The following is a 27,723-nucleotide window of genomic DNA, read 5'->3' on the forward strand; positions in this document are numbered from 1 at the left end:
CTACCCTAGACTACAGAGGGTGGAGCAGGCAACCTTCCCTTAGTTTCTTCTTACCACGTGTGCAGAACCCCTGCAGTGTCCACTTTTCTTTCTGAAAACTGCTAGTGCTAGTTGTTAGTTCTCAGAGACAGTAAAGGTTTGGGGGGAGTGTTGTGTGTGGGTTTATTTTGGTGTAGATACATTTTTTTTTTTGGTTAGGCTAGACATGACACACTCTGTGCTCCCCACCTATCCCTTGCAGCTCCGTGCAGGAATGCTGCTAACATGACAGAAGCTAAATTTCTAGGATTTAAGACCCATCCCTCATGTGAAGCTTTGGCTAATAACTGGCACTCCTGATGCCTTCTCTGCTTAGGAGAGGGACATATCCCCAAGCAATGTTCCATATGTTGCTCCTTACTTGGGGGACATTTAGCCCCTTTCTGGCCTTTGTAGAGATGGTTCTAGATCAGTCAGTATTCTCACAGAGGTAGTCTAAATGGGGTCTACAACTATATAAAAACATGGTATGAGTTAGCCAAGTCAGATCCACCTATCGACACTAGAGATCAGGCAGCCTCTACTGCCTGTTTGAAGAGCGTCCCTATTTCTGAAATCCGTAGGGCAGCTATGTGGAGCTTGGTGCACACCTTATAGGGTTTTAGCCTTTGGTAGAGGCTTCCAGATTGGATGCCTGTTTTGATAAGGCTGTCCTGCAGTCATTGTTTAATTAGAACCCCTAGTACCCGTCTCCAAGCAGGGAAACAACTGCTTCTTAATCATTGATTGGAATCCATAGGGACAAGCACTTGAAGAAAGAACAGTTGCTTATTTTACAGTAACTGTAGTTCTTCAAGATGTGCTATCCACACAGATTCCATGACCGCTCTCCTTCCCAGCTTCTAAGGAGTTTCGTTTCTCTGGGATTCTATATTGGTGAAGGAACTGAGGGTTGGTTTGTCCTGAAGCATCCTTTATGACCTTGAGTAGCTGGGTTTAAGGGGATCTAGGGTGCAGGCACAGCCCCAACAAACACTGCAACCCAAAGAGAATCTGATCTCATGCTCGTAGGGTGCATGCGTACTAAGAGTGGAATCCACGTGGACAACACATCTTTAAGAATGACCATTACTGTAAAGTATGTAAACCTTCACGGATTTTCAAGATACTTTATTTTATGCTATCATTGGGGTTTTTTTTCCATTTATGGGTTTATACAGTAATACGAACACTTTAACTCTGATTTCATATACAGCTGTTATATACGTACCCATGCTTTCAGCATTCCAAAAGAAAAGACAACTTTAAAGTACTATAAATTTGAGTCCTTCACTTAGCATTTGTCCACCAAAACTTCCTTCTGCAGGATTACTGTGTGCTTCCCAGAATATCACAGAGCCTTGAAATAATAATAAACTACAGTATAGAATAATTAGTAAAAGTTACATCCATGCTATTGAGTTCTTGACGTAAGATTGCTTATAATGCTTCCAGAAACAATGAAAGAATTAAAATTAGTCTTATTTCCTTCCTGTTGGATTGACATTCTAGAATCTTAAAAAGTGGAGACATTTAAAGTTGTGCCCAGCATAAGTACAACAAGAAATAAGGCTGTTTTCTTGAGTACTCTGACAGAGGGAAGATTGCTGTGCCAAGACTATTGGGAGGGTTTTTAAAAAAGGGGCAGGCAATAGAAAAGTTGGGGCAAGTTAGAGGTGAAAGAATGACACTGGCAGAACTGAGGAAATGAGTAAAGAATGAGAAGGAAAGGAGTTGAAGGAGGAGGTGGCTTTTCTTTAGGGACTACACTGTCAGAAATGTCCGTGCTGTTCGAGTTAAGACCTCACTTATTGGGTCAGAGGTACGATAACAGTTCCTGCCACAACAACTTGGTTTAAGGTATACTTGGCATACTTATAGTTTGGGGGTTTCATTTTAAAACCATAAACAAATAACTAGAAGATATGACTTAGTTGAAGGGGAGGTTAAAGTCATTTCAGATATATGTCTCAGAAAAAAAAAGTAATGAGTGATATAAACAGAGTATAAGCTTTTGAGGCAGTAACACAAAAATGAGCTTTGATTTTTTCAGTGTCTGATGATATAAAAAGGCTATTAAGATCTGCTTTTTGTGTAAATACTTGAAACATCTCAGGTAAAGGGTAGGGGAGTTTTTTTTTTTTTTTTTAAATCATTAGCCTTAGCTAATCAGTAAGTAGCTTTTTAGATTTGGCAAGTGAGTTAAGTTATATGGCCTGACCTGCCAAGGCACGTACACAAAATGGTCTCAAAGCAGGCAAATGAGGTAAAAAAATTAATGTAACAAATTTGTGAAAGTTTCTGTTTTATCTGACTGACTAGGATTATGTACGGACAGTATTTTACGAGAAGATTGTACATTTGGTCACTTTCTTGAAGAAACAGTTTTAGGTTGATTTAGGCCTCAAATTAAGGACTTGTTCAAAGTTTAAAATACATCCACAACTTTTTTTTTAAATCTAATGAAAACTCTTTGAAGACCTTGGATTTTATTTCACCTTCCTCTGCAGCATGGAAGTGTAGGTCACTTGCCAGGATTTTCTGGGTATCTCTCACTTACTCATTTCCCTGTCATTGAGGGGGCCTTGGGTGTTTGTGTATCTTGGTTTCCCTGGCTCTTTGCAAATGGTAGTCTCATTTCCAGTGGGCAGCAATACTTTGGTCTCATTTCAGTTGGGTTTAGTGTGTGCATGCTGGGTGGTGCGGGTGGCCTGTGATATACAGGTGGTTGGACTAGATGAGCTAATGGTCCCTTCTGGCCTTAAACTCTTAAGACATTGTTTGCTTCATTTGTTACCTAGATAATAAAATGTGCTAAAGCACGTAAACCAGAAAGTAAAATAGACTAGAAATGTAGGCCACTGTCCTGCAAGCTGTGCCACACAGGCAAACCCTTTCACCTGTGTGGAATTGCAGTGACTTTATTAGGGCTCTTTATGGGCTCCTGGGGTCCACTTATGTGGAGCAGCTCGAAAGGCCAGGACTTAGATTGTAAGTCTTTTGTGGTAATGCACTTGTCTTTTCTGTGATGCATCTCTCATCTTTGTGGTATTAAAACATAACTATAAAAATCAAAACTTGACTTCTCTCTTATTTTGTCTTAATGGAGTGAAATGCAGTAAGTAAATGGCATAACTGGTGAAAAGTAAATCAGATTTTATCCTCCTACCTCCACTTATGGCTATGTCTCCAGTGCTACTGTGCTTCAGGAAGCTCTTGAAAAGCAGTGATAACTTTAACTCTGGAGGTTCAGTAATCAAAGGGCTGTTCAGACTTGACTGGCTTAGTTCCTTCCGTAGTATGGCAAGCTGCACCACGGAACCTTTTCATGTCTAAGTGGATTTTGGGGGGGAAAGGGGGCGAGGGTTAGGGAGGGGACTGGCCATTAGCTGTAAGTAGCCATCAAATTCGTTAGCAGGAAATTTTGAGCACACTTTTTGAAGCAATATTTCTCTTCTCTTTTTATAGCTGTTGGAAAAACACAAGAATACAGAAAGCATGGTAGAGCTGCTTGAACTGTATCAAATGGAAGATGAAGCCTACAGTAGTCTTGCAGAAGCCACCACAGAACTGTACCAATACCTACTACAGCCATTTCGAGATATGAGGGAACTTGCAATGCTCAGAAGACAGCAGATCAAGGTACAAACTTTTTATCAAGAGATAAGCCATTATTTGTACTTGTATATAAAATAGCAGTGTAAATTGAAACCAAGCCTGTTATACCTGAATGTGGAATTTCATGATTTAAAATCGGTTGTTGCTTGAGAACCTTCTGTCTGTATTAAAATAACTTTAGACCAGTACATTTCTAGGCCTCCATTTCTTTTCCTCCTCCCCACAACTTCTCCCAGAATGACTACATACTGACTAAAGGGTGAGTGCACATCCACACACATTTATTACCTTTCAAGGTATTCCTACAAGCAGTAAAGAGAGGTTGGGGAGGAAAAGATTTTTTTTTTTTTTTAATTTGGGGGGTGGAGGTGCTAAAGTGAGGAGAGTCATAAAAGTACCTAGATAGATATTTTTTTCCCTTGCAACCTGCACTGCAAGCTTTTAAACTAAACAGTACCAGTTTCTTCTGTCATTGTCTTAAGCCTGTACCTAATGCATGCAGTTAGCCATCATTTTGTTTAATTTTATGTGCTTGTGAACATTTTAATTCCATGTTCAAGTTCTTATTTAGTACAGTAACTCCTCACTTAAAGTTGTCCCGGTTAACGTTGTTACGTTGCTGATCAGTTAGAGAACATGCTCATTTAAGGTTGCACAATGCTCCCTTGTAACGCTGTTTGGCAACCGCCTGCTTTGTCCACTGCTTGCAGAAAGAGCACCCTGTTGGAACTTTGTGGGGGCTTGGAACCAGGGTGGACCAGCAACCCCCCTATCAGCTCCCCGCTCCCCTAAGTTCCCTGTGCGGCAGCCGCCCAGCAGGCTATCAATTGCCGGCAGTTCAGCTTTCCCTCCCCGCACTGTCGTGTGCTTCTCCTGCCCTCTGCCTTGGAGCTGCTCCCGGGAGCCTCCTGCTTGCTGTGCGGGTGAGCAGGGGGGAAAGAAGGGTGCTAATGTGAGGGTGTCCTTCCTTCCCCCTGCTCCTTTCCCCTCGCTTACCCCATCCCCATAGAAAGGGGACGACGACACAACAGGGCTCAGGACGGAGGGAATTTGCTGGCAGCAGCAGCTGCTGTCTCAACTTGCTGATCTACTTAAAGGGAAAGTGTACTTAAAGGGGCAAGGCGCATCTCTCACTCACACACGTAGTGTATGTCTCTCTCTGCCATGCTGTCGCCCCTCCCTCCATTCTTACTGCCTTGTAGAGTGTGAGGCTACATTAACAACAATGTGTTAACCCTTGAGGGCTCAGCCAAGTGCTAGTTCCATCATTTAGCAGTAAGGCATTCCCTGGGAATTATTCCACCCTCTGACTCCACCACCTCAACCAAGCTTCACAATCTTCATTGCTGTGTACAGTATTAAATTGTTTAAAACTTATACTCCCTGTGTGTGTAATTCTCTCTCTCTCTCTCTCTCTCTGAGAGACTTTCTTCTGGCGAAAAAAATGTCCCTGGAACCTAACCCCCCACCCCCTTCACATTAATTCTTATGGGGAAATTGGATTCGCTTAACATTGTTTTGCTTAAAGTAGCATTTTTCAGGAACATAACTACAAGGTTAAGCGAGGAGTTACTGTATGTGAAGTTCACCGGCTTACTGTGAGTATTGACTAATGTGTAAAAAAGAAAAATGTGCTTTCTAAAATCTTCGTTACTGTTGAATTATTTAGTGAGATTATTTTGGAGAGTGACTCCCCTCCCCCCCAGTGTTTGCTAGTGAAAGCACTGGAGTAAGTTGCTAGTTACCTAAGTCTTTGTTTGTTTAATAGAAACATTGGAATAATAACAATGTACTTTAAAAACTTGTAATTTGGCCTAACACTAATGGCCTTTTTAAAATTAAGTTTCTACATCTGTTTTAGCTCTTAAGAAAAAACATACAATAAGCTAAAGTCATTAAACATTTTTATAGATGTATTCTGTTAAACTTTTAGAAAATCTTATATTGTCCTCATGTAGCAATTAATGAGCCAAAAATGATAATCATGAGACAGGTAGTTTCATCATTACACTTGGTTGGGAATATTCTGCACTCTTGATAAAGTGAAGAGCCTTTTCTGGCTCTGTAGACATGTACTGTAGGTATAGGAGCCAAAATGGAGTCTTTTAGTTTAATCTGTATAGTGAGTATGTTTTCTTGTCTCGTTATGATTCCTTCCATACATTTATCAGTAGTACTCGGTGGCTTCAGGTTTTTTGTAAAAGAGGGGAGGTTGGGGGAACAATTAAAGAGCTTCCAAAAAACTTTTTATTTTGACCTATTACTGTGCCTATAACTAAAATAACTTCCAGGAACTCTAGTAGTCTGAAGACAACTCAGTGAGTTAGTATATAGGTTCTTCTTAAATTCCATATTTTCCTTTCCTGTTGGATAAACGTTAATGAACAGAGAATTCTGGTACAGAGCTCAGAATTCTTATACAGTTAGAGATCGTCAACATTATAGTTTAATAAAATCCTCTTTCAGTACAAGATAAATATTTCACATTTTACTTAATTCTTTAGTGTACAGGAAAAGGTGAACTCTTGTTCTTTTGCTAATCAAGAAAAGAAACACTAATGCTTCATTGAGGAGGAAGCTTTAATTGATGTTTTAACAAAAATCATTGTTAGAAGTGAAATAAAAATTACATACAAAAGGTGATATTTTATTTTATAAACTCCAGAGACTTGGCAGTCTGTTTGCAACTACTGGATTGGAGAACCTGAGTGGTACATAGTTGAGTCTAATGAGGTGAATGTATGTATGTTAAGATCTTTTCCTAATTTGGAAAACTTTGAGTAGGCAAGTTGGTCAGCTGGACTTGTGACAGAGAAAGATGCCATTTCTTGTTTTACTTTCATGGGTGGAAAGAAAGCAGTACTTGTATCTATGATGACAGATTGTGTTAATCTTGGTAGCTAGGGTAGAGGACTTGGTTTATAAATTAAACTTGCTGGCAATAAAGTTATTTACGCTAACTCTCACAGCATATGGAGTTCTAGAAGGCTTAGAAGTGGAACAAAACTCCCCTGGGTTGCTATAGCTTCTTGGAGCTCCTTCTCAGGCTCAGTAGAATGCTCAACATCTGAATGCCAATAGGAGCTATGGGCACACAGTACAAGTACTACAACAGTTTGTCTAAAGAAAATGGATGAAAGAGGAAAAATAATAGTCAGCTTGCATGGAACCCAGCTTCTTCAGTCAAGCATGCCTACAGAATAATTGTAATAAATGTTAAAGTTTAAAACAATTTAAAAATCATATTTTTATCAGGATATCAAGTGTAACTACAGGTGGTATAGCTAGTGACACTTGCAATTATATTTGCCCCACACTGTCCATTAAAAGACCCTGTTTTCAGTTGCTTATAGCTTTATAAATTTAAACTGTTTGGGCTGAACCCTTCATTGCTGGGTGTTTTGCCTTGAGCTGAATTTTTTTTTTTAAGTTTCAGATAAAACAGTCGAGCTCTTTCAGGGAATGAGACTAGGAAAAAAATGTTTTGCCTTTAATTTTTCAGCTCGTGCCCCAGTTCTTTGGAGCAAGGGCTTTAAATTTGGCTGGGTGGTTGCCCTGGTGTCAGGGATGTAAATTTTGCAGTTGCTGTGAAAATTTAGTGAAATTTGAAGGCTTGGGAAAAATCTTAGTTCACACGTGCTCAATAGAGACTTATTCGATTTGGGCAGCTAAATACTTTAGTGATTCCGTCTGCACCGATAATGCTCTGTCCCTTCACAGCATCTATCTGCAATTGCCGGTGCATGTACTGTCTCCACAGAGTGACTGAGCGTGGTCCATCCCAAGTCTGCAGAGGCTGAGCAGAATTTTTCCTGCAATTGCTCGTCCCAGCTTCTGTGGCACAAGGCATAAAAACTGAGCAGGCATATTCTCTCCTGTGATTTCAATGCACTCCCTCCTAGTGCCCAGGCAAGAGGCACTAGAAAAATGTATTGCTTTAGCTATACCAGTATAGTTAGAGCAGTTCAACCCTTCCTAGGGTGAACACAGTTATGCTGGTATAAAACTTACATTGGTAAAGCTAGTCCCATTAGTGAAGGGGAATAGCATAAGTGAGATTCTTAGTCTCTAGACTCCCAGTCTCTATGATAATACAAATAATACTCTACTGGTATAAATCACCCCCATATCTACATTCACATTAGGAATTTTTACTGGTAATAATTCAGTCCCCTAAGAAATAGTTATCCTGGTAAATTTTTATGCATATACTGGGTCTGAGAGAGGTGGGGAGAGGGGGAGATGCAGAGTGTGGTGGAGGGGGGGTTAGGAGTAGGATCTGAGCTGGGTAATAGGCAGAAGATGGGTGGGAGGGAAAGGAGGGAAGAGAATATGAGTATGGGCTGGGCATGAGAAACGAGAGGCAGGAGACAAGGAAGGATAGGAATGGGCGGGGTTGAGGAGGAGATGGGGCAGAAGCTGGGGATAGGGGGTGCTCGTAGTGGTTGCAGCTCTCATTAAGATAATGACTGTAACAAAACTGCATGCATCAGAGTTTCAACCTGTCACCTGCAGGGTTCAGGAAGGAAATTTTTTCCCCAATGCAAAATGTGTGTGTGTGTGTGTGTGTGTGTGTGTGGGGTTCTTTTTCCTTTCTCTGAAGCATCAGAGAATTCAGCCACAGTTGGAGATGGGATGGTGGACAAGAGGGACCAGTGCTCCGAGTGGGTACAGAGACTCTTCTTTCTAGATGCCTGGCTGGTATGTCTTACTCATGTGTTCAGGGTCCAACTGATCACCAGATTTAGTGTCAAAAGAATTTCCCGCTGGGTCAGATTGGCAGGGACCTCTATGTTTTTTTCCACCTTCCTTTGTAAGCATGGGTGGGTGAGTGGCTTGCCGTTTGCCTGCTCGAATCATTTGGACATATTCCACCTAGACAGTTCCTTGCCATTGCAGGGGCCTCGGGCATTGATGGCACCTTGGTCTATCCTGTTTTCTGTGTCACTGGCACAGTTTAGTCTTCTGAGAATTGAAATGCGTTGGTCTAACTAAAGTCTGTGGGCTTAATGTACAGGTGTCTGGGTAAAATTTAATGGCCTCTTATATGCCAGAGATAAGACTAGATGATGTGATGGCTCCTTTTGGCCTTAAACTCTATAAAGCATTAAAAGAATGTTAAGGCTGCAGAGTCAAAAGTTAGTAAACTCTGGAATTAAGGCTGCCTGTGCAATATTAATTTGGCTCCTTTGTGTGTATTATGATAGTCTTTAATTACATGATCATACCATTTTTGCCACAAGACTGCCGCCTTATTCAGTGTATAAGATGGGTGGTGTTCTGGGAATGCATCAGAGTTGTGTAATGGAAGAGGTGGTTGTTTGACTCAGCCTCATTTGTTGCAGAAGTCTGAATGTGTGTAGTAAATGAGGCAGGGAATTACAGAGAATGGATGGTCTTGTGGTTCAGGCAGTGGAAAAGGCACCCAGGAAAATTGGATTTTTATCCCTGTCTCTGCCAGAATTTTTGGGTGATGCTGCGCAAGTTACTTAAACCAAAATATTCATTTGACCACTAATTGTCTGTTCCACATTTTTCAGCGCACTTGAGACACCTGTGTTCTGATTTGCAGAAGTGATGGGCACTTGAATTTGCAATTGAGGTCAGTGGGAATTCTACTCTGAAAATTTAAAGTGCTGTGAAATGCCCAGTAAACTGAAGTAGGCCCTAAGCATTGGAAATTAGGCACCAGAAATTAGGCACTGGTACTTTCTCAGAGTTTTGGCTTTAATCTCTGTGCTTCTGTTCCCCATATGTAAAAAGAGAATAACAATAGCACCTCCCTTCATTGGGGTGCTGTCAGGACTGAGATCCCTACTTTGAACTTTAGGGTACAAATGTAGGGGCCTGCATAAAAACTTCTAAGCTTAATTACCAGCTTAGCTCTGGTTCGGCTGCCACCATTTTCAATGGATTCCCTCCCTGGGAAACCTTGAAAAACCTTCACCAAATCCCTGGTGAAAACAAATCCAACCCCTTGGATTTAAAACAAGGGGAAATTAACCATTCCCCTCCTTCCTCCCACCAACTCCTGGTGAATCAAGATCCAAAACCCCTTTGGATCTAAAACAAGGAAAAAATCAATCAGGTTCTTAAAAAGAAGGTTTTTAATTAAAGAAAAAGGTAAAAATCATCTCTGTAAAATCAGTATGGAAATCAACCTTACAGGGTAATCAAACTTAAAGAGCTCAGAGGACTCCCCTCTAGTCTCAGGTTCAAAGTACAGCAAACAAAGAGAAACACTCTAGTAAAAGGTACATTTACAAGTTGAGAAAAACAAAGGAAAACTAACACGCCTTGCCTGGCTATTTACTTACAAGTTTGAAATAGGAGAGGCTTGTTTAGAAAGATGTGGAGAACCTGGATTGATGTCTGGTCCCTCTCATTCCCGGAGAACGAACACACTCCCAAACAAAGAACACAAACAAAAGCCTTCCCCCCCCAAGATTTGAAAGTATCTTGTCCCCTTATTGGTCCTTTAGGTCAGATGCCAGCCAGGTTACCTGAGCTTCTTAACCCTTTACAGGGAAAAGGATTTTGGAGTCTCTGGCCAGGAGGGATTTATAGTACTGTACACAGGACAGCTATTACCCTTCCCTTTATAGTTATGACACGCCCCCCAAATCACAGATAGTGTTGGATGTTCGGTTCCACACTGGCTGTGATTTTTCCCTGGAGTTCTAGGAGAAAACAGAGTTAATAAGACACATGTACCTTTAGACATACTACTGATTATATAAAAACTAACAATATGTTTTATTCCAAAAACAATTGTTAACCAGTTAACTCTGGGAAACTTTCCCGGGAGAGTGCATCAGCCACTTTGTTAGAAGCTCCCGAAATGTGTTGTATTTCAAAATCAAAATCTTGGAGAGCTAAACTCCACCGAAGAAGTTTTTTGTTATTTCCCTTGGCGGTATGAAGCCACTGTAGCGCAGCATGGTCTGTTTGTAGTTGGAAACGCCGTCCCCAAACATATGGGCGTAGCTTTTCCAGCGCATACACAATGGCATAGCATTCCTTTTCGCTGATTGACCAATGGCTTTCCCTCTCAGACAGTTTCTTACTGAGAAATACGACAGGATGGAATTCTTGATCCGGTCCTTCCTGCATTAAAACTGCTCCCACGCCTCGCTCGGACACATCTGTGGTTACTTGGAACGGTTTGTCAAAGTCTGGGGCCCTTAGCACAGGGTCAGACATGAGTGTTGCCTTAAGCTGGTTAAAGGCCTTTTGACATTCATTAGTCCACTGAACTGCATTTGGCTGTTTCTTTCTGGTTAGGTCTGTCAGCGGGGCGGCGATTTGGCTGTAGTGGGGTACAAATCGCCTATAATATCCAGCCAAGCCTAAGAAGGATTGGACCTGTTTCTTAGACTTTGGAACCGGCCACTTTTGGATAGCATCCACTTTGGCCTGTATGGGATTTATAGTTCCTTGACCCACCTGGTGCCCCAGGTAAGTCACTCTGTTTTGGCCTATTTGACACTTTTTAGCCTTAACAGTTAGTCCTGCCTGCTGGATGCGCTCGAAAACTTTTTCCAGGTGCTCCATGTGCTCTACCCATGAATCAGAAAAAATGGCCACATCATCGAGGTAGGCAACTGCAGATTCTCCCAATCCCGCTAGGAGACCATCTACAAGTCTTTGGAAGGTGGCGGGTGCATTTCGCAACCCGAAAGGGAGTACATTGAATTCATACACCCCTGCCTGGGTGACGAAGGCTGACCTTTCCTTAGCGGGTTCATCTAGTGGTACTTGCCAGTACCCCTTGGTTAAGTCTAAAGTAGAGATGAATTGGGCATGTCCCAATTTCTCCAATAGCTCATCTGTGCGTGGCATTGGATAGTTGTCAGGACGAGTTACAGCATTTAGCTTACGGTAGTCCACGCAAAAGCGTATTTCCCCATCTGGTTTGGGAACTAGAACCACTGGAGATGCCCATGCACTCTTAGAGGGGCGGATTATACCCATCTGTAGCATGTCCTGGATCTCCCTTTGTATAGCAGTTTTGGCATGAGGTGACTCCCGGTAGGGTGGGGTTCTAATAGGGTGAGCATTACCTGTGTCAATGGAGTGGTATGCCCGTTCGGTCCATCCTGGAGTGGCTGAGAAAATTGGTGCAAAGCTTGTGCACAGCTCCTTGATCTGCTGTCGCTGCAGACGTCCAAGGGTCATGGAGAGGTTCACCTCTTCCACGCCACCATCCTTTTTTCCTTCGTAGTAGACACCTTCAGGCCACTCCGCGTCATCTGTTTCCTGGGCTGTAAACTGGCAAACGTTTAATTCTCTGGAATAAAAGGGCTTAAGAGAATTAACATGGTATACCTTAGGCTTTATGTTGGAGGTGGGGGAGGTTATGAGATAGTTAACAGCTCCTAGGCGCTCCTGGACCGTGAATGGTCCTTCCCACGACACTTCCATTTTATGGGCCTGGATTGCCTTTAAGACCATGACTTGGTCTCCTACTTTGAAGGACCGTTCTCTGGAATGTTTATCATACCAGGCCTTTTGCTCTTCCTGAGCATCCTTTAGGTTTTCTTTAGCAAGGGCCAAAGAATGTCGGAGGGTGTTTTGTAGGTTGCTTACAAAGTCTAGAATGTTTGTTCCTGGAGAAGGCGTAAACTCCTCCCATTGCTGCTTCACCAACTGTAATGGCCCCTTAACCTCACGGCCATACACAAGTTCAAATGGTGAAAACCCTAAACTGGGATGTGGTACAGCCCTGTAGGCAAAAAGCAACTGCTGCAACACGAGGTCCCAATCATTGGAGTGTTCATTTACAAATTTACGTATCATGGCCCCCAAAGTTCCATTAAACCTCTCCACCAGGCCATTGGTTTCATGGTGGTAAGGGGTGGCAACCAAGTGATTCACCCCATGAGCTTCCCACAGGTTTTCCATGGTTCCTGCCAGGAAGTTAGTTCCCGAATCTGTAAGGATGTCGGAGGGCCAACCTACCCTGGCAAAAATGTCTGTTAATGCCTGGCACACACTTTTAGCCCTGGTGTTGCTTAAGGGTACTGCTTCCGGCCATCGGGTAGCAAAATCCATGAAAGTCAGTACGTACTGCTTTCCTCTGGGTGTCTTCTTTGGGAAAGGACCCAGAATATCCACAGCTACGCGCTGAAATGGGACCTCAATTATGGGTAGTGGCTGGAGAGGGGCTTTAACCTGGTCTTGGGGTTTTCCCACTCGTTGGCACACCTCACAAGACCGGACATAATTAGCAACGTCCTTGCCCATTCCCTCCCAGTGGAAGGACTTCCCCAACCGGTCTTTGGTTCTGTTCACCCCAGAATGGCCACTGGGATGATCATGGGCTAAGCTCAAGAGCTTTACCCGATACTTAGTGGGAACTACCAACTGCCTTTGAGGATGCCAGTCTTCCTGGTGCCCACCAGAAAGAGTCTCCTTGTATAAAAGTCCTTGTTCTACAACAAACCGGGATCGGTTAGAAGAGCTGAGAGGCGGTGGGGTGCTCCGCGCCGCCGCCCAAGCTTTCTGAAGGCTGTCATCTGCTTCCTGCTCGGCCTGGAACTGTTCCCTTGATGCTGGAGACATCAGTTCCTCCTTGGACTGTGGACTGGGGCTTGGTCCCTCTGGAAGTGATGCAGGTGCTGGGGCTGTTTCCATTGACTGTGAACCGCTGTCCGCTGGTGCACTATGTGGTAACTCAGGCTCTGGCTGAGCCTCTTGGGTAGGGTTATCTGCTGCTTCTGCCAGTTCAGGCTCGCTGGTGCCCTCTGGCGTTGGAGTTGTAGACGGGTTTGCAAGCGCTGGACTCAGGGCTGGCAATGGTTCTGGTGCTGGTTGCGTTGCCAGTTCCGGTTCTGGGACTGGCTTTGGCTGGGTCTCTGGGATTGGATCCACTACGGCTGTTGCAGTCGTTGGCAGGGGATCCAGTTCCACCACCTTTGTCTGGGTCTCCGGTAACACAGACGGGGCCCTGGTGGACGGCTCAGGAACAGGGATGGGGGTGAAAGCTTGCTTAGCCTGACTGCGGGTGACTATTCCCACCCTCTTGGCTAGCTTCACATGGTTGGCCAAGTCTTCCCCCAGCAGCATGGGAATGGGATAATTGTCATAGACTGCAAAAGTCCACATTCCTGACCAGCCCTTGTACTGGACATGCAACGTGGCTGTAGGCAAGGTTACAGATTGTGACACGAAGGGTTGAATTGTCACTGTAGCCTCTGGGTTGATGAGTTTGGGGTCCACTAGGGATTGGTGAATAGTTGACACTTGAGCCCCAGTGTCCCTCCAAGCGGTAACCTTCCTTCCGCCCACTCTCAAGGTTTCCCTTCGCTCCGAGGGTATGAGAGAGGCATCTGGGTTTGGGGATCTTTGGTGTGATTGGGGTGTAATGAACTGTAATCGGTTGGGGTTCTTGGGGCAGTGAGCCTTTATATGTCCCAGTCCATTACATTTAAAACATCGCCCTGCTAAGGTATCACCGGGACGAGGTTGGTTGGTGGAGACTGGTGTGGTGGGGTGAGAAGGCGTCTGGGGTTTCCTTTGGGATGTGGGTGGGGCCTTGGGTTGTCCCCGGTGGTAAGGTTTTGTTTCGGCTCGCCCCTTCTGATATTCGCTCCAACTGCTACTAGTTTTTTTCTTTTCTGCCACCTCCACCCATTGGGCTCCAATCTCCCCCGCCTCAGTTACAGTTTTGGGCTTCCTATCTAGGATGTACCTTTCTATTTCCTCAGGAACACCCTCTAAAAACTGCTCCATTTTTACTAGGGAAAGCAGATCTTCCAGAGATTTAACATTTGCTCCTGATACCCAGGCATCACAATTTTTGTCAATGTGGTAGGCATGACGGGTAAATGACACATCCGGTTTCCACTTTAGGGCTCTGAACCGCCGACGGGCATGCTCGGGTGTTATCCCCATTCTGATTCTGGCCTTGTTTTTAAAAAGTTCATAACTGTTCATGTGTTCCTTAGGCATTTCAGCCGCCACCTCTGCTAAGGGTCCACTGAGCTGTGGCCTCAGCTCTACCATGTACTGGTCTGTAGCGATGCTGTATCCAAGGCAGGCCCTTTCAAAATTTTCTAAGAAGGCCTCAGTATCATCGCCTGCCTTGTAGGTGGGGAATCTTCTGGGATGGGAAGTGGTACCTGGAGGGGGGTTGTTAGCATTGGCTGGTGCATCCTGCTTAGCCTTTGCTACTTCCAGTTCATGCTTCCTTTCTTTTTCTCTCTCCTCCATCTCTTTTTCTTTCATCTTCATCTCTTTTTCTTTCAGCTCCATCTCTCTTGTGGGCCTCCTCTTTGGCTTTTTCTTCTCTTTCTCTCTGCTCTGTCTCGAGTTTTGTTAATTGAAGCAGTCTCTGATGTTTTCTTTCATTTTCTTCTGCTTCTAGTTTGGCCAGTTCTATTTTGTTAGCTACTTCTTTGGTAGTCATTTTCCTGTTTTCTTGTGCTGGGTAACCCCCTTTGCAGTTGACAAACTGGGAAGCTCTCAGCTCTGGCTGCTGCAGAGTTAACAGTAACTTTCTAACTAGCTACTCCCGAGGATGTAAAAAGAAAAAAAAACAATTCAGCTTGTAAATACCTTTTACCAGTCATTTGCTAATTGAACCCTTCTCTTAACAAAGGACCTGTAAAAAAAACTTAACACCTCTGCCTTCAGGCAAGGAGAGATAAGATACGCATCTATCTACTTCCAGCTCGGCTTTCCAAGCAGCTAGAAGGAAAAAAAAATCTCACTGGCTTTTGGGTTTAAAATGATCCCACCGCTATTCACCATGTCAGGACTGAGATCCCTACTTTGAACTTTAGGGTACAAATGTAGGGGCCTGCATAAAAACTTCTAAGCTTAATTACCAGCTTAGCTCTGGTTCGGCTGCCACCATTTTCAATGGATTCCCTCCCTGGGAAACCTTGAAAAACCTTCACCAAATCCCTGGTGAAAACAAATCCAACCCCTTGGATTTAAAACAAGGGGAAATTAACCATTCCCCTCCTTCCTCCCACCAACTCCTGGTGAATCAAGATCCAAAACCCCTTTGGATCTAAAACAAGGAAAAAATCAATCAGGTTCTTAAAAAGAAGGTTTTTAATTAAAGAAAAAGGTAAAAATCATCTCTGTAAAATCAGTATGGAAATCAACCTTACAGGGTAATCAAACTTAAAGAGCTCAGAGGACTCCCCTCTAGTCTCAGGTTCAAAGTACAGCAAACAAAGAGAAACACTCTAGTAAAAGGTACATTTACAAGTTGAGAAAAACAAAGGAAAACTAACACGCCTTGCCTGGCTATTTACTTACAAGTTTGAAATAGGAGAGGCTTGTTTAGAAAGATGTGGAGAACCTGGATTGATGTCTGGTCCCTCTCATTCCCGGAGAACGAACACACTCCCAAACAAAGAACACAAACAAAAGCCTTCCCCCCCCAAGATTTGAAAGTATCTTGTCCCCTTATTGGTCCTTTAGGTCAGATGCCAGCCAGGTTACCTGAGCTTCTTAACCCTTTACAGGGAAAAGGATTTTGGAGTCTCTGGCCAGGAGGGATTTATAGTACTGTACACAGGACAGCTATTACCCTTCCCTTTATAGTTATGACAGGTGCTGTGGAATTAAATTCATTCATGTTTGGAAAGAACTAAAGTATGATGATGAGAGCACCATAGAAATGCCCTTGAAGAAACTGATTCTCTAGAGTCTGCACTTTGTGCGGGATTTGGATGATGTATCCTAAATGAAGTGTGTGGTCACACATTGAATGATGAGGCTAGAAAGAAATCCTGAATAGTTACCCATTCAGAGAACATCATTTATAGTGTGCATTGAATGATGCAGGGGTCCTGTGGGAAAAAAGTTTGATTACACAATCAAGATGCTATCATCATGCATATATGTCAGGGGACTAAACTAAGGTTGCACAGACAATCTTAGTTCAGGTGTTTCATAACTTTTGATTAGGAAACATGTTGACTTTGCAACTTTAATGTTCTTTTAGCATAGTCTTTTTGGGTGTAATGAGGTTCAATCAGTGAATTAGTGTTAATTTCACAAATGCATTTGCCTGGAACAGGTATGTTTCATATGGCCACCAAAACTGAATTTGGAAAAGTCACCATGGCTAACAACCTTGCTCTTGTATTTTAATTACAAGTGGTTATCTTAATTTGTACGCTTCATGCTACCTAGCATGGTGCTCCCTAGCATGCTAAGGAAACAGTATTCTTGGGAGTTGGACCTAGGCTGTAGATTACCTTGCCAGAAGAGCTCAGACAGATCTGAAGCCTGTTCACAGCAAGGCGTAAAACACACTTTTAAAAAAAATATATTTTTGAGAATCTGTGCTCTTCTAAAACAACAAAACATCCTGAAAGCATGATATCAAGTTTCATTAGCCCGGAGATTTAGATTTTTCAAAAACAAATCATGCCAAGCCAACCTAATTTCCTTCTTTGACAAGGTTACCAGCCTAGTGGAAAGAGAGGAAGCAGAAGACATGATATATCTTGATTTTAGTAAGATCCCACCTTTTTGTTCTGGGTTATTGTGTGCTTAAATTATGGACAGTGGTTTACTACCATGGTAATAGGCACTGTGGGATTGATCCAGACACTTTGCTTCAGTGAGAGTCTGTGATTTCAATGTGAAATAAAAACTGAAAAGCGTGGTTACACTAGGGAGTTTATGGTGGCGGAGCTGCATCATGGCAGCTGTGCTGCCGTAAACTCTCTAGTGTAGCCACTTTAAACCAATGAGTTGCTTAACTACTTCAGCCCCCGCGAGTAGAGTAGCTATGTCAGTGGGAGAAGCTCTCCCATCGACATAGTGCTGTCCACACTGGTGCTTATGTTGGTGTAACTTATGTCACTGAGTGGGTGGCTTATTCACACTCCTGAATGATATGTCCCCGGGGTACAATCTGGAACTGTGTGACCTCTGTGCCCCCTTAGTTCTCTTCCCTGAGCTGTCTCTCACAATGCTGTGCTAGCGACAAGCAGCAAAACCCCTCCAGGTGCTGTGATCACTCAGCCAACAATATGCAGCGACACACCCAGCTAATTATACAGAGAGACACCAGCAAATCTCCCCAGGCCCCAGCCTTGTACCCCAGTGATGTCCCGTCTGACACTGCTCAAGACCTTCTCATGAACAGTGCAAGCTTATTAATTAGTTTGCCACTTAATCAAAGGAAAGTGGACATGCACTTGCCTTTGTAATCTGAGTAGATTCCCCAAGCACTTTATACAAGCTCACTGGTAAGGATAAAACGTTAAAATAAGTTTATTAACTACAAAAATGTTTTAAGTGATAAAGTGTTAGGCACAAAGGTCAAAGTTAGTTACATAAGAAATAAAAATAGAATTTAGACTGCTATGCTAACTTTAACAGACTAAGCCAGATTTCAGTCAAACAGCTTTTCTCACCCCGCTGGATGTTCCAGGCAGTTCTAAATATACAGGGTGGATTCCTTTCTCAGCCTGGGACCAATCTCCCCAGTTCAAATGGTCTTCCAAATGGTCTTCCAGGTATTGAGATGGGGGAGGTGAGAGGCCAAGTGCTGATGTGATGTTATCATCCCTCATTTATACTTTCTCTCCAGGTGCTAAAGCAGCTAAAAAGATCTTTGCTGTGATGGCCGGGGGGAGGGGTAGCTTCCATTTTATATGTGCCCTCTCTGAGGAGTCTGAGGGAGTGGATTCTTTTTGATGGGCCATCAACACCTGGCTGGCCAGTCCTGATATAAATCCCTCCTGTTAGTTGCTCCTTTGTTGCCACCGAAAGGCTAGCTGTAGGTGTTTCCCACTTACCACATATTTTAGTAACAAACATACAGCAATACTTCATCACGTCACATACAATGATAGTACATACAATTCAACAGGATATTGATGTTCAACAGATTAAGACTTTTTAAATAATACCACACAAGGCATACATTGTACAAAAGATATCATAATCATAACACAGTGGTGAATATGGGGGTTCCAGGGTGCTGTTTTGAAGTATGGAGTATCACACACAAGTTATACTGACATAAGCTATAGTGTAGACATAGCCTAAGATAAATTGTTTCAAAATAAACTTGTGGGGGGAAGTGCCAGCACTGCTTTCTGCGGCACATAGGTATTCTTGGAGTTCTGGCTTGGACTGACTGTGCTTAACATATGAGAGTTGATAGACCTAAGTAAATTTGAAGACTGTTATCAGGTCCCCCTTGGTCGTTTTTTTCTCAAGATTAAACATGTCAAGGTTTTCTATACCTTTTCTCACTTTTGTTGCTCTTTTCTTGACTCTCCAGTTTTGTCCATATGTTTCCTAAAGTGTGGTGCCCAGAACTGGACACAGTACTCCAGCTGAGCCTTCACCAATGCTGAGGAGAGCGTGACAATTACCTCCCCTGTCTGATGTACAACACTCCTGTTAATACACCACAGAATATTAGCCTTTTTTGCAGCTGCATCACATTGTTGACTTGCATTGAATTTGTGATTCACTATTACCCCCTGCTCCCTTTCAGCAGTACTACTGCCTAGCTATATTCCCAATTTTGTAAGTTGTGCATTTGTTTTTTCCTTCAGAACTGTAGTACACCTCTACCCCGATATAACACTGTCCTTGGGAGCCAAAGAATCTTACCGTGTTATAGGTGAAACCGCGTTATATTGAACTTACTTTAATCCACCGGAGTGCGCAGCCCTGCCCCCCCCAGAGTGCTGCTTTACCGCGTTGTATACGAATTTGTGTTATATCGGGTCGTGTTATATCGGGGTAGAGGTGTACTTTGCACTTATCTTTATTGAATTTCATCTTGTTGACTTCAGACCAATTCTCTAATGTGTCAAGGTCGTTTTGAATTCTGATCCTGTACCCCAAAATGCTTGCAACCCCACCTAGCTTGGTGTCCTCTGCAGATTTTATAAGCATACTCTCCATTCCAATGTCCAAGTCATGAATAAAAATACTGAATAGTACCATACCCAGTACTGACCCCTGTAGCACCTTCTAGATACGTAACCCACACACCTCCTGGGTGTGGTGTTCTGTCCCATCTGGTGGCACCGAGCCCAGGTAGAGAGAGAGAAAGATTAATGAGTCTGCTTTACAGCCTTAGCTAACACCAGTTGACTTTTAGCTCATGCAGTACAGGCTCATGTACTAAGTTCCAGAGGCCCCAGGTTCTATTCTGCCCACTGGCAACCGGAGTCTGTCAGCATTACAAGTGGGGGCTTGTCCTGGATTTTAACTGGGAAGTCTCTCTGAAGCTCGGGATGTGCTTCCTCAGCTAGGGGAAGTATGTAACCCCCAGACCTGCTGAGTGTGGGGTTCTGTCCCATCTAGTGGCACCGAGACCACTGACAGAGAGATTAATGAGTCTGCGCTACAGCCTTAGCCAACAGTCACGGCTTTTAGTTCATACAGTAGAGGCTCATGCACTAAACTCCAGAGGTCCCAGGTTCGATCCCGCCCGCCGACCGGGGTCTGTCAGCGTTACAGATACACCTTCCGAGTTTGAAAGCAAACCATTCATGGTTACTCCTTGAATACAGTTTTTCCAACCAGTTGTGCACCCACCTTCTAGTAAGTTCATCTAGACCATCTTTCCCTAGCTTGCTTCTGAGAATGTCATGTGGGGTTGTGTGAAAAGTCTTAGTAAAATCAAGATATATCATGTCTTTTGCTTCCTCTCTTTTCACGAGGCTGGTAATCCTGTCAAAGAAGGAAATTAGGTTGGTTTGGCACGATTTATTTTTGGAAAATCTAACCCTCTTATCTTCTAGGTGCTTGTTGAGTGTTTAATTTTGTTCCAGTATCTTTTCAGTATCGAAATCAGGCTGACTAGTTAATAATTTCCTGGGTTGTCTTTGTTCCCCTTTTTTAAAAACAGGTACTATGTTTGGCCTTCTCAAGTCTTCTGAGACCTCACCCACCCTCCATGATTTCTCAAAAATAATTGCTAACAGTTCTGAGATTGCTTTAGCTAGTTCCTTGTGTAACCTAGGATGATTTTTTCCACTGGACCCTGCTAACTGTAATACATCTAACTCATCTAAATATTCATTAACCTATTATTAGCCTGTTATTCTCTCCTCCCCTGTCTCTCACCCTGTCCCAATCCCTGCAGCAGCTGGAGCAGAGCCTGAGCCCCCTCGAGAGGAGACAGTCCCTGCTCCTGAGCCAGCTAGGCCCCTACTCCCTCCTCTAGCCTTTGGGGTGTGATGCCCTTTGGTATTTCCCAGGCAGCTTTCGAAAGGATCGGGGACAGGAGTTTATCAGCTGCACGCCCAGGCTGAGCGCCCCCAGCAGGGCTATCGTCACAAGGTCGAGGCTAGCCATCAGGAGGGGGGCTCCTGCCTCTGCGGGGCTGGAATGGGAAAGCCAGGGGCAGGTGGACACTCCCTCACTGGCGGGGTGGGGGGAAGCGCGATGAGGGAGTCGCTCTGCTCCTTGGGGGTGTGTGTGAGGGGATCTGGCAGAGCTGGGTGTGAGGAGCCCAGGGCTGGGCAGGCAGGGGGCTCTGGGTCCAGATTAAGGGGCAGCAGCAGAGCTGGGAGTGGGGGACCTTAGTTCTGAGCTAGCAGGGGGCTGCAGGTCGGGAGTGAGGGGCTCCACCAGAGCTGGTGGGGGGTGAGGAACCCAGGGGAGCCCCGTGCCGTATGTCTCTACTTTGCAGCCTGTCAAAGACCTCACAGGATGTGATCAGCCCCCGCCACAGGCAGCACAGCAGGGCAGGGGGGGGCTCGGCCACGCAAACCGGGGTCCTGCCTTAGAAGGGACATGCAGCCCCCAGCTCTGCGGCTCTGCCAGGCACTGACAATCCCGGCCGCTGTAACCAGACGGGGTCACACTGCGAGTAGGGTTTGTCCCGCTCTTTCTAAGCCAGCACATAAGGGGTCCTGAACCCAGGAGTCCTGACTCCCAGCCCCACCCCCACTAGATCCCACTCCCCTCCCAGAGCTGGGGCTAGGCCAGACTCCCAGCCCCTCCCCGACACCCCGGGTGGGGCATTACCAGATTTGCGGCCCTAGAGACGGGATCTCGGCCTGTTACTGGAAAATGCCTGGTTAACGATTAACCCCTGAACCCGCCTGGGAGCCAGGCATGGGCCAGGGGGCTGGATCTTTGCTCTGCGCCCCTCACCCGCTCCCCACAGGGTGTCTGAGAAGTGGGGCCACCTGGCCTTTGAATTTAGGGGTGTCTAGGGATCTGAGCTGTTTTTAATCCAAAGCCCAAGGGGCGAATGCCCCCCCAGGCTGGGCTGACAGGGGAATGGGGAACACCCTTTAAGACATTCCATGCTCTGCCTTCTTGTTTGCCGGACACAAGGCAACATTTTCAGACGTTCGTTGCAGATTTTGACGGACTCCATGTTCAGTTGGATCAGCTTGGAAAAGATTCCCGGAGGTGCTACTCCCCCAGACTCCAGTGCTGCGGGGACTTGTCATTAGTTATATTACATGTAAGAAAAATGATCCACAATACAGCTACATAATACCTAGAGAATACCTAGTAAAAATAAAAATAAAAATAAAAAAATAAATAAAAATGAGCGTATGTGAAATTTACCTGTTCCAGGCAAATTTCTTTTCAGAATGACTTCATATTTTTCATATATTCCAAGGCCAGAAAAGATCCTTATGATCATCTGGTCTGACATCCTGTATAGCACAGGCCACAGAGCTTTTCCAAAATAATACCTAGAGCATATCTTTTTATGAAAACATACAATCTTGCTTTAAAAAAAAAAGAGGCCAATTAAGTAAGTGAAAAAAACTTTTGAAGTGATAATCAAGATAGCCCAGTACAGACAGTTTGATAAGATGTGTGAGAATACTTACAAGGGGAGATAGATTCAATGTTTGTAATGGCTCAGCCATTCCCAGTCCTTATTCAATCCTAAATTGATTGGATCTAGTTTGCATATCAATTCCAGCTCAGCAGTCTCTCCTTGGAGTCTGTTTTTGAAGGTTTTCTGTTGTAAGATAGCCACCCGCAGGTCTGTTATTGAATGACCAGACAGGCCGTTACAAACATTGAATCTATCTCCCCTTGTAAGTATTCTCACACTTCTTATCAAACTGTCCGTACTGGGCTATCTTGATTATCACTTTAAAAGTTTTTTTCCACTTAATTGGCCTCTCAGAGTTGGTAAGACAACTCCCACCTGTTCATGCTCTCTGTATGTGTGTATATATATATCCTCAATATATGTTCCATTCTATATGCATCCGAAGAAGTGGGCTGTAGCCCACGAAAGCTTATGCTCTAATAAATTTGTTAGTCTCTAAGATGCCACAAGTACTCCTGTTCTTTTTGCGGATACAGCCTAACACGGCTGCTACTCTGAAACTTGTTAAAATGCTTTACAAATGTAAATCTAGAATTCATAAGCTTTTGGGTAAAGGGATGTGCTGAGCTGGGATTTGAATGAAGAAAAGTTAGTGAGATAGTGGCCTGAGGCAATGAGGAATATAGGAAGATACAGCAGAACCCTGTTTATCTGATCTAATTGGGATGGGGCCAGATCGGATAATCAAAAATCCAGATAAACCAGAGAATGGGAAAATGCATTGCTGCAGTGCCATCTAGCGGCCACAGGAGAGATTGCCCCCCTCTGCACCTGTGTGCGCTGGTAGTATGGTTAACACAGAGAGTCAGTTAATGGAGGGTTGGATAAATGGAGTTCTACTGTATACAGAAAAAGGCACATGGAGTGAGAAGGAACACAGACGGGGCACATTGTGTCACCAGGATAGAGTGAAGGGGCAAGGGAGAGGATGAAAGATGTTGAGCAGAGTTTATGTTTGAAATAAAATTGTGGCAGATATTGAGGGCAAAGAAAAGTGACTTAAGTGTCAGGGAAAGATAAGCGGAAGCAATACAATGTTTATCTGAATCTCTTGATTGAATGGAATAAGTTGCTTTTATGCTTCTGCTGCTGCTATTTCTTCCCCCGCAGCAGTGAGAAACTTACATGATCCTAGTCCGTTTCCCCCTGCTTTTGCTGTGGCAGTATCTGCAGAGCAGAGAGCTTCCCTACTGCTGCTGTGGGGCACTATGGTATAGTCAAGTCTTGCTCCAAATTACTGACTTTTAATGAAAGGTTGTATGTGAAAATAACACAGTAGGGCACAGATTATCCAACAAGTTCTTGGAATGTTTTAGAGACAGTTTTTTTATTTCAGAAGGTGGAGAAAGCTACTGGGGGAGGCCGTTCTAGATTTGATTTTGACAAATAGGGAGGAACTGGTTGAGACTTTGAAAGTGGAAGGCAGCTTGGGTGAAAGTGATCATGAAAATGATAGAGTTCATGATTCTAAGGAATGGTAGGAGGGAGAACAGCACAATAAAGACAATGGATTTCAAGAAGGCAGACTTTAGCAAACTCGGAATTGGTAGGTAAAATCCCATAGGAAGCAAGTCTAAGGGGAAAAACAATTGAAGACAGTTGGCAGTTTTTCAGAGACATTATTAAGGACACAAGAGCAAACAATCCCACTGCGTAAGAAAGATAAGTAGTATGGCAAGAGACCACCCCTGGCTTAACTAGGAGATCTTCAATGATCTAACAAAGACAATAACAGAAAATGTGGAAATGGCAGAGGTGCTTAATTACTTCTTTGTTTCAGTTTTCACCAAGAAGGTTGGTGTCTAACATAGTGAATGCCAATAAAAATGAGGTAGGATCACAGTCTAAAATAGGGAAAGAACAAGTCAAAAATTACTTGGAGGAGTTGTCTTCAAAACACCACGGCCTGTTGAAATGCATCCTAGAATACTCAAGGAGCTGACTGAGGAGATATTTGAGCCATTAGCAACTATCTTTGGAAAGTCATGGAAGACGGGAGACATTCCAGAAGACTGGAAAAGGGCAAATATAGTGCCCATCCATAAAAAGGGAAATAAGGACAACCCGGGGAATTAAACCAGTCATCTTAACTTCTGTATCCGGAAAGATAATGGAGCAAATAATTAAGCAATCAATTTGCAAAGATCTAGAAGATAAGATGATAAATAACAGCATGGATTTGTCAAGAACAAATTGTGTCAAACCAATCTGATAGCTTTCTTTGACAGGGTAACAAGCCTTGTTGATGGGGGGGAAGCGGTAGATGTGGTATATCTTGACTTTAGTAAGGCTTTTGATACCATCTCGCATGACCTTCTCATAAACAAACTAGGAAAATACAGCCTAGATGGAGCCACTATAAAGTGGGTGCATAATTGGTTGGAAAATCATTCCCAGAGAGTAATCATCAGTGGTTTACAGTCATGATGGAAGGGCATAACGAGTGGGGTCCCTCAGGGATCGGTTCTGGGTCCGGTTCTTGTTCAATATCCTCATCAGTGATTTAGGTAATGGCATAGAGAGTATACTTATAAAGTTTGCGGACGCTACCAAGCTGAGAGGGGTTGTAAGTGCTTTGGGGGATAGGATTAAAATTCAAAATGATCTGGACAAACTGGAGTAATGGTTTGAAGCAAATAGGATTAAATTCAATAAGGACAAATGCAAAGTACTCCACTTAGGAAGGAACAATCAGTTGCACACATATAAAATGGGAAATGACTGCCTAGGAAGGAGTACTGCGGAAAGGGATCTGGGGATCTTAGTGGATCGCAAGCTAAATATGAGTCAACAGTGTAACGCTGTTGCAAAAAAAGCAAACATCATTCTGGGATGTATTAGCAGGAGTATTGTAAGCGAGACACGAGAAATAATTCTTCCATTCTACTCTGCGCTGATTAGCCCTCAACTGGAGTACTGTGTCCAGGTCTGGGCGCCACATTTCAGGAAAGATGTGGACAAATTGGAGAAAGTCCAGAGAAGAGCAACAAAAGTGATTAAAGGTCTAGAAAACATGACCTGTGAGGGAAGATTGAAAAAATTTGGTTTGTTTAGTCTGGAGAAGAGAAGAGAAGACTGAGAGGGGACCTGATAAGTTTTCAAGTACATAAAAGGTTGTTAAAAGGAGGAGGGAGAAAAATTGTTCTCCTTAACTCCTGAGGATAGGACAAGAAGCAATGGGCTTAAATTGCAGCCAGGGAGGTTTAGGTTGGACATTAGAAAAAACTTCCTAACGGGCCGAGGGACATACTGGCCGCCGCTTCCAGCAATTCCCATTGGCCTGGAGCAGTGAACCACGGCCACTGGGAGCCGTGATCAGCCGAACCAGCGGATGCGGCAGGTAAACAAACTGGCCCAGCCCGCCAGGGGCTTTTCCCGCACAAGCAGCGGAACAAGTTTGGGAACCGCTGGTCTAGATAATACTTAGTCCTGCCATGAGTGCAGGGACTGGGCTAGATGACCTCTCAGGGTCCCTTCCAGTTCTATGATTCTATGTACCTGCTCTTTGTGACAGCTTTATTGATGAACTGTACTATGATAATATACAACCATACTATTGTATGAACTTGTGCAAATAATAATAATAATTTATAATAATTGATGGAGATATCCCATCTCCTAGAACTGGAAGGGACCTTGAAAGGTCATCGAGTCCAGCCCCTGCCTTCACTAGCAGGACCAAGTACTGATTTTTGCCCCAGATCCCCAAGTGGCCCCCTCAAGGATTGAACTCACAACCCTGGGTTTAGCAGGCCAATGCTCAAACCACTGAGCTATCCCTCCCCCCTCTAGTGTATGTCATGCTTAATTCTGATTTTTGTTAACTCATATGAACTCTGCATGGAATATTGGAAATCAACATTTTTCTTCCTGGACAGTGTTGTTGACAGATACTGTGCAGCAATTGCTTATTCAATTCAAACTCACTTTGCACCAAAGACCATTTTCATCAGTTTAATTGTCTTCCTTTATTAGGGCATATTGTTTGAAATCTTTCTTTAGTAATCAGGGATTTAGAACAAATTCATAAGTGTAGATTACCAAGCAGCAGTTTTACATTCAAGAGAAGGAAGAACAAACAATCTTATTCTTACACACCCTACTATATAAGAAACTGGCTGACCTTTACTGTAGTAAGTTGCTTGTGCGTAAAACATTCCAGACAAAATTTGGACCTGGTGTGAGCAGGTGAAACTCTAAGTGGATATAGTTTTATCTACTTATTCTATTTGGCCACAAGTAGTTGACAAGTAGTTGAATATTTGCTGTTCAGCCTATTGGCTGCTTTTGCTCATCTTTCCTGTTGGCTAAGGCTGTAAGAACCTGGTTCTTATGCTTTCTTTATGACCTATGCAAAATTAAGCTCTTAAAATGGATTCCCAATTATTTGGGTTTTTTAATTGCCAGCCTTATTGGAATCCAAGGGTGGGATGAGACCCATCCTTGACCTCTCTGGACTCAACAAATTAATCAAATATGTGAGTTCCACATGGTCATGCTATCTGGTATCCTCCCTACTTTGTCTCAGAATCACTGACTGGTTCCATAGGCTCCAGCTTCCTCCGGGCCCCAGGGGTGCTCAACCCCCTGCTCCACCCCAGGCCCTGCCCCCACCCATCCCCTTCCACCAACCTCCTGCCCACATTTCACCCCTGCCCTGTCTCTTCCTGTCCAGTTCCGCACCCTCCCCAAGCACACCCCATCCCCTCCCTTCCAGTGCCTCCTGCACTCCGCGGAACAGCTGATCCGCAGTGAATGGGCGGCGCTGAGAGGGAGGGGGAGGAATTGATCGGTGGGGCTGCCAGCGGGCAGGAGGCTGCCAGTGAGTGGTAAGCACCAACTACTTTTTTTCAGTGGGTGCTCCAGGGCTTTGAGCACTGCTCCTCTATGTGTACTGCTAGGCAAAAGTGTCTAGCTCTTGAGCACACACACCTACCTGGAATACATGTCTGCATCACATCTTGAACCACAGGTACAGTAAGTAACCCTTTCCTCCTCCCATCTTCCCTCCCCCTCACTACAGCTTCTCTGGTGGTGCCCAGGAGCTCCCAGATTGGTTGTGGGCTGCTTTGTTCTTTTCCCCCATGTTAAAATAAACTCTTCCAATATTTTCATTTAGAAGCAGTTAGCACCTGTATGGTTTGGTGTATGGACCTGAAATTGGGCAGGGAGTTGACCTGGTGTTAGAAATGTGCTTTTGCCTAAGTTATGAGTCTCTGAAAATCTTGATTTACACATGCTGAGTGAACACTTAGTGTGGCAGCCACATGCTG

General features: G+C 44.0%; 1 protein-coding gene across 1 annotated transcript in view; it reads left to right on the plus strand.

Annotated features, from left to right (window-relative positions):
• Positions 1 to 27,723, plus strand: part of JMY (junction mediating and regulatory protein, p53 cofactor) — a 142,293-nt gene that overhangs the window by 26,323 nt on the left and 88,247 nt on the right. The window contains exon 2 of the mRNA XM_054032014.1: positions 3,487 to 3,660. Within this exon, the coding sequence (XP_053887989.1) occupies positions 3,487 to 3,660 (174 nt within the window). The remainder of the gene's footprint in view (positions 1 to 3,486; positions 3,661 to 27,723) is intronic.

Source organism: Malaclemys terrapin, chromosome 6, assembly GCF_027887155.1.
Source record: "Malaclemys terrapin pileata isolate rMalTer1 chromosome 6, rMalTer1.hap1, whole genome shotgun sequence".
Classification (NCBI taxonomy): domain Eukaryota; kingdom Metazoa; phylum Chordata; order Testudines; family Emydidae; genus Malaclemys; species Malaclemys terrapin.